The 21,291-nt window shown below is 39.7% G+C and overlaps 1 protein-coding gene across 3 annotated transcripts in view; it reads left to right on the top strand.

The window, feature by feature from the left end:
- Window positions 1–21,291, top strand: part of mpp7a (membrane protein, palmitoylated 7a (MAGUK p55 subfamily member 7)) — a 166,745-nt gene that overhangs the window by 64,732 nt on the left and 80,722 nt on the right. For all 3 annotated transcript variants that reach the window (XM_017701938.2, XM_017701931.2, XM_017701946.2), the window contains 3 exons: window positions 6,838–6,915; window positions 13,910–13,990; window positions 18,974–19,105. In XM_017701938.2, the coding sequence (XP_017557427.1) occupies window positions 6,838–6,915; window positions 13,910–13,990; window positions 18,974–19,105 (291 nt within the window). The remainder of the gene's footprint in view (window positions 1–6,837; window positions 6,916–13,909; window positions 13,991–18,973; window positions 19,106–21,291) is intronic.

The raw sequence follows: 21,291 nt of genomic DNA, 5'->3' as shown, positions 1-21,291 counted from the left end.
TTGCCAAACTGCCACTCTGCACAGTTCTACAGGAAATTCAACACAACCTGCAATTTCCACCTGGGTTAGGTGTGCACACACTCCAGTGTTCTGCTATGTCCTGTGTGTGTGTATGTGTGTGCAGGAAAGAGAGAGAGAATATCTTTTAATTGGTTCCTTTGGTAGCTAATGGTTCTTTGTTCAGTACTCTCTTGTGCTCGATCAGTATATTCATGCTACATTTATTTATTTGTTTCTGGTCTTAATATATCTTAAGTCCAGAAGGAGATCCTGTAGAGGAAATTGCTGGGAATCCTCATGTATTTGATCACGGATCATGTGTACTCATATTAATACTCATATGCCTGACACATTGTATGTGTTCAGTGCAGTGAAAGTCCTGTTCGTGTTTGGCATGCAGCAGTAAGACTGGCTCCTACTACTTGTGCTTAATGCCTTAGTGGCTTCGGTGATTTTGTAGTTATTAATTCAGGAGTCCAGACCAAGTCCTGACTGCCTTTACCTCACCTTAAGAAGATTGATTTCATGCTTGTGAGTTCAGAGAGCTGATCACGCTGCTTATTTAAGCATGTTTCACACAGTGCACTCAAGCAAAGAAACTGATTTGTTGACTCTGGACCACACTGCGTCCAGAGTGTGAATGCTGGGGGTCTGCAATGATTGCTGACTTAGGCGTTTAATTGTGCGCATAGATTGTATAATCTAAATAGAAAAGCATTGTCAATAGATAATTGATGCTCTGGAACAGCAGCACATAGATAATGGACGCTCCACCCACTGGTTAGGACCCTCCCAAGTACACGATGCAACCAGTGCTAAAAGGGCAAAGGCGAGCACAAGCTTCCTCCAAGTCATGTGAAGCCAGCCACCACATCTTTTTGAACTGCTGCTAATGCAACACCATTGGTCACCTGAACGTGATCAGAGGAGAATGCTAAACATCAGTTCTGTTACGCCAGCAGACCTCTGCACTGGCTAGCATTGCTCTGGGTGGTGGTGGGAGAAGGAGGGCCACGCTACCCACCCAGAGAATTAAATTGAATTAGGGGACACTGCTTAGGCAGTTGCGCCGCTCAGGAACTATGGAACTGTGGCCCAGTGGAACTGATTTCTAAAGTCATGGCTCTATCCAGTATCATCTTGTGTTAAGCCTTTGAGTAGGCGTCTACAAACATTTGGACAGCTCTGCCACGTGGTTATGTGAGGTCTTTGAGATGTCACAGTTCACAAATCTATGTTACTATTCCACATTAGCCTAGTAAATGTGAAACTGCCCCTCTGAAACTGCAGCTGTGTGTGTAATGCTGTATTCTTTTATTAAGTAGCATGCTGCATCCAATATAAATCCTATAAGAAACCCAAACCCCCAGCATTCACACTCTGGACGCAGTGTGGTCCAGAATCAACATATCTGCGTGAGCAGACTATCTTGCTCATTTGCTCTCTCACCTAAAGTGTGCATAGAGCTGTCTGAGACAGAGCTTTGCCTTAAGATCAGTGCATGCATTATGGCCATGCTTCTTGATTTAGTCATCATTCTAATACACTGATAGGGTTGGAGTTTCAGACAGGAGCAGCTTATTGCTGGATCATATGACTTGCTCAGCTTTATGCCTGTTTAGGGAGATAATGTACTGGCTGCACTGAGCTGAAGCAGGCTTTTGAGCCAGACATACCAAAATAATGAAATCCAAAATCTCTCCCTTCTGCTCATCCTCGGGTCCCTGTGCTCGGTCTGCAGAGCAGGCCTGTCAGCCATGTTGGCTACCCCACTCTCTCCGCTCTTGTTTACAATCCAGTAGCTTCCATAAATCTGATGAATTAGCGTGGTTAATAAATTCCACATGCGCAGTAAATGGCTGTCATGTCTTGTGGTTTATGAGCCGTGAAACTGGATATTAGAAATGTGAAATGCTAAACAGAGCCTGGCAGTAAAGGTGTTCCCCTCTGACTGCTGGCCTGTGTGTATGTGCATGTTAACGTCTCTGTTACACCTTTTGAGGCTGGCTGTATCTGGGCGTAAATTGCACGTCTTTGCAAAACATTCTCCAGCCTCTGATTAAAGTGGAGGCTTTATTTGTACAGAATCTGATTTGGTTTCTGATCTTCTGCTCAAACTGGTAACTTGCCCCCCCAGTTTCCAGGGAATGTTGCACAATACACCCTTGACACACAACAGTCCGTTCTGGAATATCGCTGGACACACTATACCGCTGTTTTCCAAAGATACCCTGTTTGTGACGTACTCAGCTCTCTGTAGTCTAGTGATTTTCCTCAGTCTCTCTCCAAAGCACCTTATTCAGCTCATCAGTGGTGAATCATGTGCGCCACTGAACTTCGCAAGTAGGACTAATCCACTGATTCTGAAACCAGTCCTCAGATGGTCTGTGTTTTTGCTCTATCCCGGCTCCCAACACAGCTGAACCAAGCCTTTGAGAGTAGCCAGTTCTAGTAGGGGGAGGAGATGAGAATAGAAACGTGAGCCCAGACTGTTTTATAGACGGTAGCCCACATGAGCCAGTAGCTCTTGCGGTTTTCACATATCAGATATAACTGACAGTGGCACCAAATTAAATTGGACTAAATAGGTTAATAAATAAATTGTCTTCTACTGATCTCTCTGCACAGAATCATGTTAAATGGAGTAATGCTGAAGTCAAAAACCTATTCTTTTTTTTATATAGCAAATAGAAATCTTTACAATTTATTAAAACGTACCTGAGAATTATAAATAGTTATAAAATTAATCATAGTGGATTTTGTTGGACTGGACCATGGCTGTTGGTGGTAGTCATTTTCATTCTTTCATAAATTCAGTAACGTGCTTTGATGTTTTCACTTAATTCCTGCACTGCTGCCATATGTTAGTTAGCTGTTAGCTAGCACTGTATGTGTTTTATGAGGTAATGTATGGTATGATGGCAGGAATACACGGACACAGATGTTTCTCCGGTCATGTTTAGGTGCATATACAGAAGTTCAGTCTCCTCAGGGGATATACGCTGCATATATACAACATCACACTAGTGCTATACTCTATAAGGATAAGGGATGGATGTGGATTGTTGGATAAGTGTTGGGCGCAAGGTTTTTTTTTTTTTTTTTTTTTAATTTATTTATTTATTTATTATTATGTAGAATGTGTGTGCTCTGCATACAGACACACCGATGTGTATAAACACCTCTGTATGACATGCATCTCAGAGTCAAGCAGGGCCATCTGCTGTCTCTTCCTTTGCTTCCAGTCTGAGCTGATTTAGGATCAGTGGAGTGTTGAGGCTGAAGCTGAGGTGATGAGGTGCTGACGGTTGGAGGTCCAGGCTGCTCTGGCTCAGCTCTGTGGGGTTATTCTATACTGCTGCTCCACGCCGCACAGGGAGCACACACATGAAAGGAGGTTAAAGTCCTTTTAAGAACAAGGATGTAAACAGACTTCCTATTGCTGTCTGGACTGGACTTGATAAATATGAAATTTTTTCATGCATTAGTTCATTTTCTCTTGTTCTCGCGCTCTCGTTCTCTCTCGCTTTCTCTCTCTCTCTCTCTCTCTCTCTCTCTCTCTCTCTCTCTCTCTCTCTCTCTCTCTCTCTGTCTCTCTCTCTCTCTCTCTCTCTCTCTCTCTCTCTCTCTCTCTCTCTCTCTCTCTCTCTCTCTCTCTCTCTCTCTGTGTCTCTCTCTCTCTCTCTCTCTCTCTCTCTCTCTGTGTCTCTCTCTCTCTCTCTCTCTCTCTCTCTCTCTCTGTGTCTCTCTCTCTCTCTCTCTCTGTGTCTCTCTCTCTCTCTCTGTGTCTCTCTCTCTCTCTCTCTCTGTGTCTCTCTCTCTCTCTCTCTCTCTCTCTCTCTCTCTCTGTGTCTCTCTCTCTCTCTCTCTCTGTGTCTCTCTCTCTCTCTCTCTCTCTCTCTGTGTCTCTCTCTCTCAGTCTCTCTCTCTCTCTCGTGCTCATTTTCTCTCTCTTTAGAGCTTTTGTTTGTTTTTATTCTTCTCTCCTTTATTTTCCTCTAGTGTGCTCTTTCTTGCTTGCTTAAACTTTTTTTTAAATATGAATTTGACAAATAAACGGGCAGCGTGCCGATTGCTGTAATAAACCCACAGGCCGGTCTTACTTATGTTTTTCTTTCCCACTCGTGTTCACCGCTGCTGTTTAGTCAAAGACTAGTGGGCAGTTGAGGACTCTTCTTCTCTGCTCTGTTGAGGTTTACACAGCATTTTATTATAGCTCTGACAGTACTCAGACTTTCACACTCTGTCCATCTTTCGCTTTATGTTTTAATTGATTCTCATAAGGAAAGTCTGTCACTTGATGCTTTGTACCTAAAGTCAGGTTATTCTGACATTTTAAGCATTACAGCGTGTTAGTTTTAACAGTGATGAGTTTAACCCTCAGACACTGAAAACAAAGAGTGAGAATGGAATAGCATGACCGTATGCTGATGGTCCACTGAAATCATTGCTCTGTTTCTCTTTCTCTTTCTTCCGCTCTCTCACTTGCTTACTTTCTCCCTCTCCCCTTTTCTCATCTGTAATGGATTTTAAATGTCTGCTGGCGGGGGCTGCTCTGTGGACAGGCAGGTAGCTGGAGAGGGGCCTGAGTTGTAAATTAAACAAGAGTTTAATCTCAATCTGAAGTGTACAGCCCTGAAGCAGAGCAGTACTACTACAACCGTCTAAACAGATGGCTCTTTCTGGAACGTGCAGTGACTCCACAGTTACGTTCCATTCTGCAGCACATACCTCACTTCATTCCTCGTGTGTGTGCGTGTGTGCGTTATGGTTTTGATGCTATGTATTTGTATGTGATTCCATGTCTGTCCAGACTTTCGTGCAGGCAGTATACCTGTAGGACTGTCATGAGTGAAATAAACTTGTTTACATTTATGTATAAAAAATATACATATCATTTCAGTTTTTAAATATTTCATGAAGGGGCAAACACTTTAAATGAAATGTTCTTTTCAAATCTCTTACTAATCTCTCTAACGGTATAAAAACAGGTCCTGACTGACAGCAATTTATGTGCAATTTTTTTGCCATATATTTTTTATTAGGGTTAAGTGATGTGTTGAATATTTTTCTTTGTTGTTTTGGAAATACAGAATATCAACAGTATTGCAAAAAAAAAAAAAAACACAACATAGTCATCCATAGTACAGGCCTGACACCTACACTAAAGGGGGTTGGTCCGTTGGCTCTTTTATGCCATGGTGAGCTTTTTGCTAGCATAGTTTAAGTCTATTTATGCCTTTAGAGCTGAAGTGTCAAACTTAGTCACTAAAAGGGCCATATTAAAAATGTCAAATTCATGGGCCAGAGAACATCTGTTTTATTTAATTTTGAGTGTGTGTGATGACCCGAACTGCCCACTGTTTATTCAAAATATACAAAAACATCAACAGTAAAGGCACTACTACAGGTGCTTGTAGTAGACTTTTCAAAATTTAAATGTCTCCAAGACATTTATTTTGGTCTCTTAAAGCTACTGTTAAACCGCCTGGCATCTTTGTTACAGGTTCATTAACACTTGGCCTCAATTTCTGAGCTGCTGAGCTAGTATGAAGTGATGAGCTCCAGCTGAAATTAGTGCAGTGCATTGTGAAACAGGCTAATATTAATAGAAAATTTAAATATTTTTGCAGGCCAGATGGGACTGTGTTGTGAGCCTGATCTGGGCCTTGTGTGGCTTTAGAAGGAGCGGTGACTGCAAATCAATACAAAGTTGTTCTGAAATACCACCTTTATCCTATGATGAAACATTTCTATCATGATGGGAGTGGCCGCTTCCACAATGACACTTCCTCTGTCCGCAGGACATGAAGAGTCACTGCATGGATTGATGAGCATAAACATTATGTACATCATCTGCTTTGCAGTCTCTAGATCATAACCCAGTTCACACTGTGTTCTACCGCCATCATGAAAACACCAATTGAAGGAATATCTTTTGAAGTAATGGTGTTCCATCCCTTCAGTACAATTCCAGAGACAAATAGAGTCTGTCAAGGCATATTGAAGCTGTTCTAGTGGAGTCTTTCTGCATCTTTTATCTTTCTGCAGTGAAGTATGTTGGAACCTTTCAAAGTCTGCACATGGTTTAATATTGTTCAGAGCTTTTGTCAAGGTTCAATTAATCATGGAAATAACTGGTGGATTACTCAGTTGCTAATAGAATTGATAGTGACAGCACTTTATGATTGTCTTACAAATCAATGCCAAATCGAATAGTGAAAGCATAACTGTTAAAGTCAGAAGCAAAGAGGTCACGTCCTGTAGTCATGGAAAGCAGCCTAAGCCTTTTAACAGAAATGGTGAAGCAAATCACAATTGTTCCTGAAGGTATAGATGAGGGGGGGGGGGGGCACTTGACTCTGTCCCACAATGCGTTCTTCTCTCTGAAATTACGCTCGCTCTGCCTAGTCTTCCTCTGTTCTATTAAACTGCCCTCACAACCGCAGTCTTCCAAACATGCCCCTCTTGCATAGCAGTGCTGTTCATCTTGTGTTGAGCATTCAGTAAATCCCCACGGCGCGTGTAAATATTTTGTCCTTCTGGCAGCAGCAGGGGTCTAATTCACTGCTGTACATCCGCATTGTAATATTTTTCATGACCGTTTCCAGTTTTGATGTGCTGGTAGCCGTTTGTATAGCACAGCTGATATTGTACTGGCAATACAATTTCAGAGAGAAAATAAGAGGATGTACACAGTAACTGGTTGTTAAGGAAGGAAACAAAGTATTTTTGAAGTGGAAGCTTTTCATTTTGAACTTGATAAATATACATTTTTTTCATGCATTAGTTAATTCTCTCTTTCTCTCTCTCTCTCTCTTTCTCTCTCTCTTTCAGATCCATGAGAAGTTACAGCATTATGAGGAGACCTGTCCTGCTCCAGTATTGGACAGTGCTGGTGCTCTTGCCCAGGGCGTAAGTACAACAGAGCTGCTTGCTCTTTCTGTCTCTTATACAGCTCCATGCTGTGACTGAAATGGATCCCTACTCCTTCATTAGGATTGTCCTATAACTGAAGTTGGGTATTATATAGTTTTCTAAATATCAGTAGAATGTATAAATCATTGTCAGCTGCTGAAATTAAGCTGACAGTAGTTTCCGATAGCGATGTGCATGTGTACTTGTGTGCTCAATTATCTATTCAAAGTGCCAGCATTAGAATATTGAAATCATTATTAGGGTGTTTGTTACGTTTTGTCACAGGAAAGTAAGCCAGCAAACCATACAGGGAAAACGGATTTGAAGTTTTAAAGTGAACCTATTATACCCTTTTCTTTAGTCTGTAATAGAACTTTTGTGCATGTAAATGGTCTGCAGTTATAAAGCCCAAAGTACATACTAGAGGGCATAACCCTAGAGATACTAGAGGGCTCTCCCACAGTAACCATTATTCTCAGCTGCCTTAAACGCCTCCTACCAGCCCTTTTCTCTATTACAATATGATGCCATCTCGTAACACAATCAGTGTTGCATTTACCACTCTACAAATAGCTTGTGAAGGTGGATTGCATCTGATAAACTTGCTCTACCTTTCAGGATTGGACCTTAATTGGCTGAAACCGATACAACAGAACCAACGCCATTGTAAGAATAGCCATAGCAGTGTACTACTAGTATACTACTCTGGCTGTTGACCAATCAGAACAGACAGAACAGAGAGGGCGAGCTGAGAAATCAGAGCACACTGGAGTCATCGGAAGGTGGGGCTTAAAGCTCTAACAGAGCGTTTCAGACAGAGTGAAACTGTACAGTATCAAAAAATTGATGATCTTGGAAGCATGTAAATATACAACCCCAATTCCAAAAAAATCGGGATGCTGCAAATAAATGTTGCTAAAAACAAAATATAATTATTAGCAAATATCACAGATCCATAAATATTCTACATATCTATTCACAATAGAACATAGAACACATCATTTTACCATTTCATGAAAAAACTAACTTATTTAGAAGTTAATGGCAGCAACACATCTCAAAGTTGGGACAAGGTCAAGAAAAGGGTGGAAAAGTAAGTGGTAAGCAGTAAGTCATGCAAAGCAGAAGCCATATGTCAACACAATTCAGAAACGCCGCCTTTTTCTCTGGGCCAAAGCTCATTTAAAATGGGCTAAGGCAAAATGGGGAGCTGTTCTGTGGTCAATCTAAATGTTACTTTTTTTCTGAAACTACGGACGCCATGTCCTGTGGACTCAAGAGGAGAGGGACCATCTAGCTTGTTATCAGCGCACAGTTCCAAAGAACAACATATTGCTGCCATCCAGACAATGTTTCTTCCAGGGAAGGTCTTGCATATTTCAGCAAGTCAATGCTAAACCACATGCTGCATCCATCTCAACAGCATGGCTTCAAAGAAGGCTGGGTGCTGAACTGGCCTGCCTGCAGTCCAGACCTTTCACCAACAGAAAACATTTGGCGCATCATGTTATGAAAATTCCAGCAAAGAAGACCTAGGACTGTTGTAATTTTGATCAAAGTCTTTTTTTTTTTTTTTCTTCTTTCTATGACTTTCTTTGACTTGAACATGTATTTGGCTGGGGATGTGTAAACTTCTTCATAAACTTCTTCAATCACTTCAATCAGACTTTTCTAATGCTGTCAGCAAATTCATTTCTACAGTTTAGAAACTGAGTGACACTTGGCAAACATGAAGATTTTGGGCCACTTTTGTTGATCCATTTATCATGAAATGATCACTCAGTGTAAATAGCAGCAGCTGTTTTCTAAAAGTGTAAAAAGGAGTTAAGTTTTTGATTTGACAGCGACAGTGTGCTTTTAAACATTAAAAATATCTAAGCGTTCATGTTTTAGTGAGGATACACACATGCTTTTTAGATGCACACATCCTGCAGTGCGTCTAGGCTGAGACACAAGGCGTAATGTGTCAGAGGAGGCGGGAGAGAAGATAGATGGATGTCTGGGGCAGAGAATGCAAGCAGGCAGCCTGCAGATGAGGGGGTGAGATGAGGCGTGATCGTGTGTGTGTGTGTTTGTGTCTGTATAAAACATTAGTCATCAGTATTATAAAACACTCAGCGTTTAAACTCTCAATGGCTCACATAATGTAAACCGAGTCCTATATCAACAATCCTGCTGATACACACAAAGGCGTGTGCACATGCACGCGCACGCACACACACACACATACACACACACACACACACACACACACACACACACACACACACAAACACAGCCTGTGTAAACAGTGCAGGTTTACTCTGGATATGATCAGAGAGAGCTAAAGAACACAAAAGAAGGCTAGAGCTGGCCCTGTAAAGCCCATTAGCAGGTCAACACTCCTCTTCAGCAGGGCATGAGTGCTATTCTGGCTCAGTGGGTCTGGACCCACTCCTCTCTAGAATCTCTGTACTAGAATTTATCTTTTTGCAAGAAATTACAGTAATCTTCTCTCCAAAAGTATTATTAAACCTGATCTTTTAAGGTAAACCACAGCAAAGGCCTAATTATTAGTACCTGAAAGTTGTGATATGAAAGTCACCTGTATTGATAGCAATTTTAAAGGGGGATTCCCTTTAAAACTATATTTAATTCAAAATGTATTTGTTTTTTATTATCAGATTTTAAAACTGTTTCACCAATATTAATAGTACATAAAACCTAAACACTTGTAGGTTCATTGGTGGATTTGGACAGTAAATAAAATGGCTGCATTTGCATTGTAGACATCACAGCCCCTGGTTCCACCACTGTGAAGTGTTTTAATAATGATAATGATAATGAATTATGCTGGAATTTTAAACAAGCACTGAGATTCCCCTTTATGGTAGATGCTTGGTGTACAATTTGTTAGATGTGAATATAAATGTCATAAAAAATATCGTCCTTCATGCTTCGAATCTTAAATGCTTTTCAGAGCTCAGTGCTGGCTAGTTACGGAGCTGAACCATGGAGAGCCGATTAGCTTTGATGAATTTCAGTTTCCTGCTGTCTTCCGTCCCACTGAGCCAGGGCAGGTGGCCATCTTGTGTTTCTGTAACTTGCGGCCTCCGTTCCGGAACTCTGTCGACCCGCGGCTCAAATACGGCCTTCGGATTTACACTTCCCCTTCAGTGTCCCGAAAGGTCCCACACAAGGATAACTTGATCTCTCTGCATGTGTGTCTTTGTGGCTCCTATTGCGAGACTGTGTGTGTGTGTGTGTGTGTGTGTGGGGAGGGGGGGGTGCGGTCCATTAAAGAGGTGAACGGCTAAAGCTGCCAAATTACTTAAAGCACCCTCTGTATTATTTCAGCAGTATCATTTTCGCCCGTCCCAGTGTGGAACCAGTCACTCTCCGCTGTGTTTTGAACGCTGTAGCTGGTTAGGCGCCGCAGCTCATTTAAGTGTTAAGTTTCGATAATGGACCTTTAATTTATAGTTTTAACATATAATGACATTTTAACCTCCGTCTGGCCCAAGATGCTGTCTAGAACTATCACTGCAGGTGGGCCTCACTAATGCTCGTTTCATACCCTCTCTAGCACACACATTTCTGCCTCTTCTGTTTGCTGTCTGTTTCTCTCTCTCTCGGTTTTGTCCTCCTTCAATCTTCAATCTCTTCATAATTATAGCATGGTTGCAGAATGTGTGCTCAGTTCATCTTTTGGCCACACAGTGGCAGTAATGAAACTGCAGAGGGACTGAAACATCTACGGATCTCTGCTTATAACAGTGGCTTGCCCAGCATCCTTCACAGTCCCTCTATATACAGCTCTGAGCTTTTTGGATTGAATCCATAATGATTTTTATCAGTTTATTCGAGTCTTGGACAGATGAGCAGATGAATGCCATCAGTTGATTACAGTTTGTCACAGTGAGAACTGACAGAATAGCAGTAGGTGTGTGACAGTCATTCATTTTTATGGTTGGGGCAGGTGTATAAGTAGAAATTTTGACTGTCAAGGTGCAGTGCTGGAAAAAAGAAACTGGGCAACTGAGAAAATATTTTTTTTAAAAAGTCTCTCTGGTTGCTATCCAGTGTCGACCAGGGGAGTATAGAGTCCCCTTCTGAGTCTTGGTTCCTCTCAAGGTTTCTTCCTCTTGCCCTTAGGGAGTTTTTTCTTGCCACTGTCGCCACTGGCTTGCTCATGGGGGCTTGGACCCGGATTTTTTCTTTCTGTAATACTGATTGTTCTGTAAAGCTGCTTTTTGACAACACATTTTGTAAAAAGCGCTATATAAATAAACTTTACTTTGCTTTGCTTTGCTCTATCTGAGCAATGAATGATTTTTGTTCAGGAAAATGCATTAAAATGCTATTTATCTAATATTATAATAAATACAAATTAAGACAAAAATGTAGTGATTTTATGTATGTCACTGTTTATAAACCTCACTTTAAGGAAGCTCAATATTATTTGTAGTTATCTCCCAGCACCTGGTTTGAGTAATCAGTGCTTCATTCACATATGCTGATGAAGGAATTTAAAGGGGAATTCCATAGATATTTCAAAACTTCTGCATAATTAAATGGTTACGATATAAGTTATTCGGAGTGTTTGGTATGAAATGCTCCTTAAAGAAACTTGGTCAGAATTGTTCACAGATGCCTGAAGCCTATGAATGCTTCCTCATGGAAACAAATTACATAAAATCTATTTGATGACTGAGACTTACATTTTTAGGTTTTCTTCTAAAATGCATTTTTTTTAAATCAGTGGAGAGGTGCAAGCAGGGTATTGTTAAACAAAACAGTCCTCAAAGAAAACTTTTATCAAAAATTTTACATTTGTACCATTATTAAAATGTACCCCATTACCAACATTGTAGAACTCATGAACACTGCTTGTTTTGGATGGTAAGTATATATATATATATATATATATATATATATATATATATATATATATATATATATATATACATACACACACACACACACACACACACACACACACACACACACACACACACACACCCTTTAATGTAAGTCAATGGAACCACACTTTTTTCCAAGTAATTTTGGGTGATTTCTTTAAAATACAATGTAAATGGCAACAGGTGTTTCAAATTATATCAATAACTGAAAAATGACAAAAATGGAGCTATAAGGTTTTGTTCCGACAGCAGCGAGATCTGACCCAAACACCTGGTTTCTATCACCTCCACTGTAAAGAAGAGTTTCATGTCACTACTCTGACTACTCTGAATGACTTTGTTTACACCAAGGGGAAGTTTGGAACCAAACTTTGTTCTTCTAACTCAAAATATATCAATTGCTTTATGTAAACAAAAAGTCTCGTTAATTTTCACAGCCTTCATGTGTAAGTGTAATTGTATACAGAGTTTTTTCAGGTTATTGCCCAGATAAATCGATTTAATGTTTCTTAGGAGCCTAGGACTTTCTCACAGGGCTATATGTATCAAACAGATCAAAAGCAGAAGCAGATCAAAAAGTCACCACAGTTATTTAAGAAATAAAGAAGTTTTCGCCAGTTGTTCAGTGGCTCACACTTTAATTAAATGCAAAGGAGGTTTGAACTTAGTGTCACATTAAAATTGATTTACTTAATTCTAAAAAAAAAAACCCATTTGTGATTCTCTCTGGCTGACCTTTCTCTCTGGAAGAACTTTCTTTTGAATTTCAGAAAGATCCCCTAACTGTTATTTTTGAGAGGGTCACATTTATTGTGTAGCATATGTGTGTGTGTGTGTGTGTGTGTGTGTGTGTGTGTGTGTGTGTGTGTGTGTGAGAGCAGTTTGGTAATTATGATTTATGCTTGGAAAAAACCATCCTGTGATGGCTTTGACCCTGAACCGAAAATCCCTCATAAAAGCTGTTCATCAAAACCTGTGACCCCAGACATGCTGACTTTTTCCACACCTGCAACCCTCTCTCACCCTGACCCATCACCATATTCATACTCTGTGTGTGTGTGTGTGTGTGTGTGTGTGTGTGTGTGTTGGGTGGGGGGGGGTGAGTATGTTTGTGTATGTCTCTGTGGGTCACTGTGGTCATTATTCACCACACTGTCATCTCCCATTGGGTTGGTTATTAGCAGTGGAAAAGTCTACTGATGGTCATCAGGAGGTCTCCTTTAGCACATCAGTTACAGCACGTACAGACGTTGGTTGTACAAGGAGGTTTTCTTACTTGTGCAGCTGAGGAGTGTGAACATCCTCCTGTCTTCCACCCATAGTGTTTACCTCAGCACCTAACACACTCTGGTCCTTTACACCCTACAGGGGCCTGTTTTACTCCTATACTTCATCATGTATAGATCTTTAGGTACAAGTGCACTAGTGCATAACTGTTCTCTCTCTCTTGCTCTCTCTCTTGCTCTCACTGTCTTTCTCTCTGTCTCTCACTCTCGCTCGCTCTTTCTTTCTTTCAATCTCTCTTGTTCTCTTTCTTTCTCTCTTTTTCTCGCTCTTGCTCTCTCTCTCGCGCGCACTCTCTCTCTATCTCTCTCTCGTTTTTCTTCCTCACTCCTTTCTTTCTGTCACTTTCTTTCACCTTTCCTCACTTTTTCTTTCTCTTTTTGTGTCTTTCTTTTTTTTTTCTCACTCTCGCGCTCACTCTCTCGCTCTCACTTTCTTGCTCTCTCTCGCTCGCATTCTCTCGCTTTCTCTCGTTCTCTCGCTCTCTCTTTCTCTCTCTCACTCTCTTGTGTGTGCTATCTCTCTCTCTCTCTCTCTGCAATTCTGTTTGTCTTTTTCTCTTGTTTTTTCCTGTTTCTTTCCCTCTCACTCTCTTTCTTTCTTTTTCTTTCTTTCTTTCTTTCTTTCTTTCTTTGTCACTCTTTTTCTTTTCTGTCTTTGTTTCTTTCTTTGTTTCTCTCTTTTCTCTTTCTCTCTTTCTTTTTTTTCTTTCTGTCTCTCTCTCTCTTCTCTTTCTCTCTTTCTTTCTTTTTTCTTTCTGTCTCTCTCTCTCTTGCTCTCTTTATCTCTATCTCTCTCACTCTCAGTTGTCTGAGGAGCTGCAGGCTAAGCCACTGAGTGCTGAGGTCAGAGAGCTGCTGAAGTTGCTGTCAAAACCCCACGTGAAGGTAAGTCAGTCTGTTTAATTACTGTCTTGCCCCACATCTCTGTCATTCTTGCTGTGTGCCCCTCTCACTCACTTTAGAGCATTACATAAAGTGTTGTGGGGTTATGTAAAGCACAAGCAGATGCTGAGGGCCTGAATGGTGTCTCTGTGTGATAGTAACTGTATCACTCTCAATTAGGCCTGAAATCGTCCATTCCTTCAGGCCAGACATAAATCAAGGCCTTTTAAACTCTTGCTTTTAGGAGACCCTTTATGATTCACACATGAAAAAACACATTTCACTCATATTAGGCCCTCATGTAGACTAATATTGACAGTGATGAAAGCACCTATTACGACTTCCTAATTCCAAACTTGCAGAGGGGAAAAGCAGAGAGCAAGAGTAAATATAAAGCAGGAGTAAGGGCGGGTGGTATGGCAAACATATAACATTGCTTGAAAACATTTTCATATGTATCACTATATTTAATAATACTGAAGTATGCAGAAAGAATTAGTAGGGATGACATGCTCCAGTGAAACCATCGTGCCAAAGAAAAAAAAAACATAACATGCAGTTGCTTAGGGTTCCAGAAGTACTGACAGGCCCATGATATTCTCTATAATGTAATATACGGTAATATAATACCTGTAACCACCTTCATATGGCAGTAACATCCACCTCATGTCATGAGCCAAATAATGAATGAGAAAAACTTAGAGGACAGTAAGTGAAGTTTTTATTTTATTTTTTTTTTTTTTATGCTGTCCTTCAAAAACCCAGGCTCTAGAGAGATAATACATACAACACTAGAGAGATAGTACATATGTAGTTCCTGGTGCTTGAATTGAGACGCAGGACTAGGCTAAATGCATGACCAGGAAAGATGTCCAATGAATTCATGTTTATTGTGGTAAATAGAGGGTGGTATATACAGGAGGGGTATGGCTGTAGTTGGCTGTCCAAAATTAAAAATGAATATCTGAGCATATTTGAATGATAGACTCTTTCCTAATGAGAGCTGCATGACAGATACGCTACCTGGGCTCTATTTAGACAAGCTTGATGATCTGTTTTTGCAGGAGGCCCACTAAAACTAATGAAAACTCACACATACACAGACACACAGTAGAGAAGATTTTGACCACTTTTGACCCTATTTCATAAGCTGCACTCTTCATAATGAGTTTGAACTGTTTGGATTGACCGTTAAGAGTCATCTGGAGGTCAGTGTGTGTGAGCAGATATGGCAAGTGAGAGGGTATGGTAATGTTTTTCTTTTCTTTGGTGATGGATGGGGTTGTTTTGTAGATGAAACTGGGGTGGGGTTTCGATTTGGGAGGTAAGGGGGTTTTGTTTGGGGCAAATTGCCTACAGGCCGATGTGGGTAGAAGCAAATGGACTTGAGTTCAAAGGTTTATTTCAGTGTTGCTGCAGTGGCAGTGAAAGCCCTGCACGCTTCTCAATCAAAAAGTAAAGGAGCCTACATGTCATAAATCATAAGCAATTTTATGCATAACAGTAGTTCGAATAAAATAAGAGTTGGTGTCCCTGGTTCCAGATTCGATTACTGAACATGGTTAAAAGGAAATGTGATGTGACACAGTGGTAAACATGCCCCTCTCCCAACTGTTTTGGCATCAGATTTAAAGTGAGCATATTTATATTTATTTTCCAATTTATAGGCCCCTTAAAAAGTGAATACAGTAGTGGTACGTCTAAATCTATTTTTATTCAAACATGCAGACCTGTGTTCTTTAACTGCTCATGATACCCAAACATGAGCACAGTAAAGCTTATCATGACATGTTTTTGTCCAGCTCTAATGTATACCAACATCACAAAGTGGACTTCCTTCAAAATCTCTGACTTAAGTGTTTTTTGACATCTTTTTTAATATAACCCTGGTGATCTTGATGTGGTCTTGATTCTGTGACCTTCTGCTGTCAGGAGTTTGCAGTAGTAGGGAAGACTAGAGGCAGCAGTAGAAAGCTGGACAGTTGGTGCTGTGGGAGTGAGTGGAGAGCAGGAGGTGGTTGGGATGTATATTTGTGTGATGGGTTCATTTAGAATTTCTTCTCCATCTTCAGCTGATAAGAGATCTACCTTTCAGGGCATAGCCATGCTGACTGTTGTTTTCTTCTCCCAGCTTGCAGCTTGGTGTTGGCATAAAGCAGTGATTACCTCCTCAGCCGCAGCGTATTTTAGGAAAACTTCCAAACTGCAGTGCCACATCAAGCCCTAAAACACAGCTTCACCCTCAGAACAGAAGGAATAAAAGAATAATGGAAAATAAAATGTGGTTGACGATGGTTAATGCCCTGACTCTTTGATAATATTTGTTCTGTAATATTTTATTCACTTCTTAGCATAATATGGTCGAGTACTGCTGCTGCTGAGTGTTTGCACTTGCTAAGAGAGCAGATTTGTTATTGTGCTGGGGAGAAATCCAGCTCACTGTGTTTGTGTTAAGCTACCAGTTAGGCTAAATATCTTCCATGTCATATTTTCTATAATATATGAGTAATAATAATTACTTTTGAATCCAGTCTGTTAGCCAGTGATATGTCTAACTGAAGAAAGCCATTATCAAATCAAGATGAAATTTGTTTTTCAGAAACATTAGCAGGAACACATTCACCCTTTGCTACACGTACCAGCTGTGTAAGGAAAATGAAATTACTGTTCTCTTACAGTAAGTTCAATGTAGGGTACTATTTAGCACTTCTGCAAAAATTTAATTTGCACAATTTTCCACTTACTCCAGATGCAGCCAAGACGTGTTTGGTGTCCAAACCAAACCTTCTTTAGTGTAGTACTGGAGCCATGAGCCTAATAAACCATAGAAGTCAACAGTGACTCAAATCTATTCTTTAAATGCATCCCCAAAACTCCTACACAGTGCCACATAATAATAATTCCTCATAATAATAATCCTGACTTTTTAACTTAAAGCTATATGTTTATAAAGGAAACAACACAAATAATTGTGAATCAGGACTCAGTGCATCTGTTGTCTAAAGTCAGCTGCACAGGGAAGCAGTGAAGTAGTTGGTTTTTTGTTTGTTTGTTTGTTTGGTAAAGTAAGTCTTGCTGTATCCAAAACCACATCAAGTCCATGTAACTTTAGTGAAGACCTAGCTATGATTTGGCTGCTTTTAAGTGTTTGTTAGCAACATTAGCTTCGTAGGTCAAGTTTAAAACCAGACATATCTTGGCTGATCAGCTATGTTTGGGGTCAAATTTTACTATTATTTGTCTCTATTAAAACTGTGTAAGACTGTAGTATGTGAGAGCCGGTGCACCTTGACTTTTGACTCGAGGGTGAAACTGGACCATGTGGTTTTGGAATGTGTAGACTGAAATGGATCCTGTACAGCAGCATTATTAAAATGCCTGTTACTATAGTTATGCTTTTTGTACCTCACCCTACGCCTCACAGAGTGGGAGCAGTGAAAGCAAATGAACATCTAATATCAATATAATCAAATAGAGATGTCACCAGTCTGATTACAGGTATTGGTATCCGGCTGATACATGCAGAAAATGCTGTATCGGATATTGGATGGATTAAAGGAATCCGATTCAATCCTGTAACAAATCAAATGGCACACACTCATATTGTGTGATGTGAACACTCATACTGTGAGTTGAAAGATCCAAATTGCAATTTGAGAGTGCAGTTGTCAAATCGTAAGAGCTGCATCCTTTCAATGCATGTCTTGCATCATAATGTTGTCAATAATGTTGTGTTGACATGTTTCAGGTGGAAACATTTATTCCAGTAAAGTGCTTGTAGATCAGTATCACAAGGCCTCTGATCACTTCAGAGCGAGATTGGAGGACTAAGTTTCCCTTCTCACACTACAAGATCATCCACATAGTCGACCACTTTCTGTGGAGCTCCCGACCTGGAAAATCGTTTCAGATTGTGTAAATTTGTTTGAAGGGGCAATTTGACATTAAAAATTTGGGCTAAAAATTATGTAGGCCCAGCTTTAAGTCTCTATAAACCTTATTCAGTGTGGCTGTTTTAATTTCTATTGATTGTCCTTTGAAAATTCAAATTAGTGGTTCTATCAGCTGATTTCCACACCACTCTGTACAGTCAGTTTGGGCTGAACGTGGCTCTGCTTTCCAGTTTACTTCCACCCCCTCTTTATTCTGTTTCTTTCTCCCCATCTGCTCTTCTTTAGCCACATCTTGAATGTTGTTCTGGAGCTTGATCCTATGTCATAAAACAGACACTTTATTTCTGCTCACTCTCTCTTGTCTCTTCTCCATTTTTTTAACTCCCTCGTTCATTTTTTATCTATGGCACATGACTGGAAGATGTTTTTATCATGGAAACGACAGGAAAAAAGTAAAAAAGAGGAGAGAGAAAAAGAGAATGTTTCCAACGGCATCTAACACATGGCATCGTTAAAGAGTCTGAATAATGAAGCTCTAAATGTCGCCATTCATTCACTTTCTCATTTGTTTTTTTGTCATCCTGTTCTCTGTGACGGGTCGTGTGAAATATTGAAGGCGACTGAAAGGGTCATTAACTTCTGTCCATCTTCCGCTGGGGATGTGCGCTACAATGAGATTCACTGCTACTCCTGGAAACATGCGCCCAAATATTCATGTCATTGCTCTGAAAACTCTTGTGGGTGTCTCTCAATATTCTGTTCTAAAAAGGAAATTTTAAGTTAAAGTTTTTATACATATAATTTTTTTATTTTACTTTATTGGCACAACATTACAACAGAGAGGATTGCCAAAGAGGATTGTAATGAAATAGTGAGAGTAATCCATTTAAAAAGAGCTTTATTTGTCAGTAGGAGGGAAAAATGTGAAGCAGCCCTCAGAGCAACAGTGATTTATCACAGAGAGCTCAGACAGATGCTTGGAGTATCGAGGCGCAGCTGATTAGCCAACACGTTTAGAAGCAGATAAATGACTTTCTGTTGCTACTGGTTGTGTCTGTGTGTGTTTATGATTCTCTTCTTGCTCTCCTCACAGAGTTTGCTGTCAGTTCATGATACAGTGGCTCAGAAGAGTTATGAGCCTGAGCTTCCTCCTCTGCCAGACGACATCGACGATGATGAAGATTCAGTGAAAATCATCAGACTCGTCAAGAATAAAGAGCCTCTGGTGAGTTTCTTTTCTCCTGCCTTTACACACACACACTTGTGAAGCCAAATACATATGCACCTCAATAGTTCTGACTTATGGATTAGTGTTACTGATTGAATTCATATGTATGTAGCTAGGATTGGCCAACATGATGCTATTGTTATCATTAATAATTGCATCACAATGCTTTTTTCTGAGTACATGGTAGATATTAGAAGTACTCCTAGAACACTGGGTAATGCCATGTATCATAAAAACAACAGATTTATGTCAATTGTTGAGAGCTTGTAAACAAGAACTCTATAGCAAATGCATGAACTACATAGTAACAAGAAGCTGATTGTATATACATTTTTTAAAAATAGTTTTGCTGGAGAATTTATCCATTATGACTTACAAAAAATATAAGCCCTTAGTTACATAAAGAAGAGCACAGGTTTGACTACCATCATTGATGTTCAAACCATGTTTCCAACATTTGCTAGACCCTCTAATCCAGAGTGATTTACAATTTGATCATTTTTTGACGGCGATAGGCAAAGGTAGTAGTGTTGAGAGTCTTGCCCAAGGGCTCTATTGATATAGTGTAGGGTACCCAGGCAGGGAATCAAACCCCAGTCTGGTGTTACAAAATAGACTGTACCAACCACGTAAACATTGTTAGACTGATTTGTGAAGCACTTGTACAAAGTGAAAGAGATTTGAGCACAAATGATAAATACATTTCAGTGCATGAAATCAAGTACAAGCCTACCGTCATCTCACTTTAGTTTCATGTACATGAAGTATGGCCTAATTCAGGCAAATGTTTTGGCAGCAAGCCAATAATACTCATAGTGTAGTTTGAGATTGATCCCCCTACTGACCAAATTGTGTCAAAATTACAATGACGGGGACTAATAAAATGTGAAATAATTTAAGACGGTGCGATGGAAGGCTGAATGATTAATCATTTTTATATCAAAATTGCAGTTTGAAAGCGTGCAATTTAAATCGCATTCGCAATATTGTTTAGAAAAATCGCAGTGAGATATTTTTCCCAAATTGTTCAGCCCTAGTATAGTGATGTGATTTGTGTAGTGTGATTATTTTCATGAATTGGTTAACTGCTAACCAAGAATTCTTTTTTCCAGGTTGTGTAACTATTATGCTTAGATGTACACACACTCCTACCAGATGTATGTTTAATCATACTGATGAACCAAAGATGAAATTAATTGTTGTTGGTGAAATTTGTGTGTGCTCATTTTACAGTTATATTTGACCATACACAGATTTGACAAGTAAGGCTCATGTATCATACAAGCGTCGGTTTTTTTTGCCATGTCACCTGCAAAAATGTTCATACATAAAGGGGAATTCTACAGATTTTTCAAAGTATTTGCATAATTCAGATTTAGATATAAAATAATAGTATATCATTAATAAAATAAAGTAATTAAAAGTATTTTGATGTGAATTAACAGATTGTAGAGAAATTTACTGATTTTGATTTTTCAGTAGTGGTGAAAGAAACCAGGGGCATTATTTATATATATGTGTGTGTGTGTGTGTGTGTGTGTGTGTGTGTGTGTGTGTGTGTGTGTGTGTAGCCATTTTAATGTCCAAATGACCAGTGAATTTACCTGTCTTCTGAGTATTTATATGAGTTTATATGTAATGTTAAAAATTGTAAAATTTGAAATGTTAAATTTATAAAAAATGTTTTCTTGGGGAATTGTTTGCCTTAAAATGCACTGAACATACTTTTCCACCATGAATGTGTTAAATAAATGTATGTTTTGGGTAAAATTGAACCTCAGACCTATAGTTACACAATGCCTCAGATATCAGGTTGCATATTGCTAATGATTTCATGTAATAACTCTCTCAGGTAGCTTTTAACAGCATTAAATACTACAGGCTTCTGGCTCCTGTTACCACCACTGTGAATAATTCTTTAACTAAATTGTCTTTAAAATGGAGAGTTTCATATCAAACAGTTTTTGGAATTCCCCTTTAAATGTATGCCACATACAGGAATCACATTATACTCTCGATATATATTCACTCTTTCTCACACTTATAAATCATCTTATATATTCACTCACAGAACATTGCTACTTTCCCTGCCAGGCTCTTACTTTGCATTTGGTTTGCATCCTCTTTTTCCGGAGTGACCACACATCCTCCACCCTCGCACATTAAAGCATTCCAAACCAACC

Source organism: Pygocentrus nattereri, chromosome 13 (assembly GCF_015220715.1).
Source record: "Pygocentrus nattereri isolate fPygNat1 chromosome 13, fPygNat1.pri, whole genome shotgun sequence".
Classification (NCBI taxonomy): domain Eukaryota; kingdom Metazoa; phylum Chordata; class Actinopteri; order Characiformes; family Serrasalmidae; genus Pygocentrus; species Pygocentrus nattereri.
The sequence above is the reverse complement of the archived record's forward strand: the minus strand, read 5'-3'. Positions and strand labels throughout refer to the sequence as shown.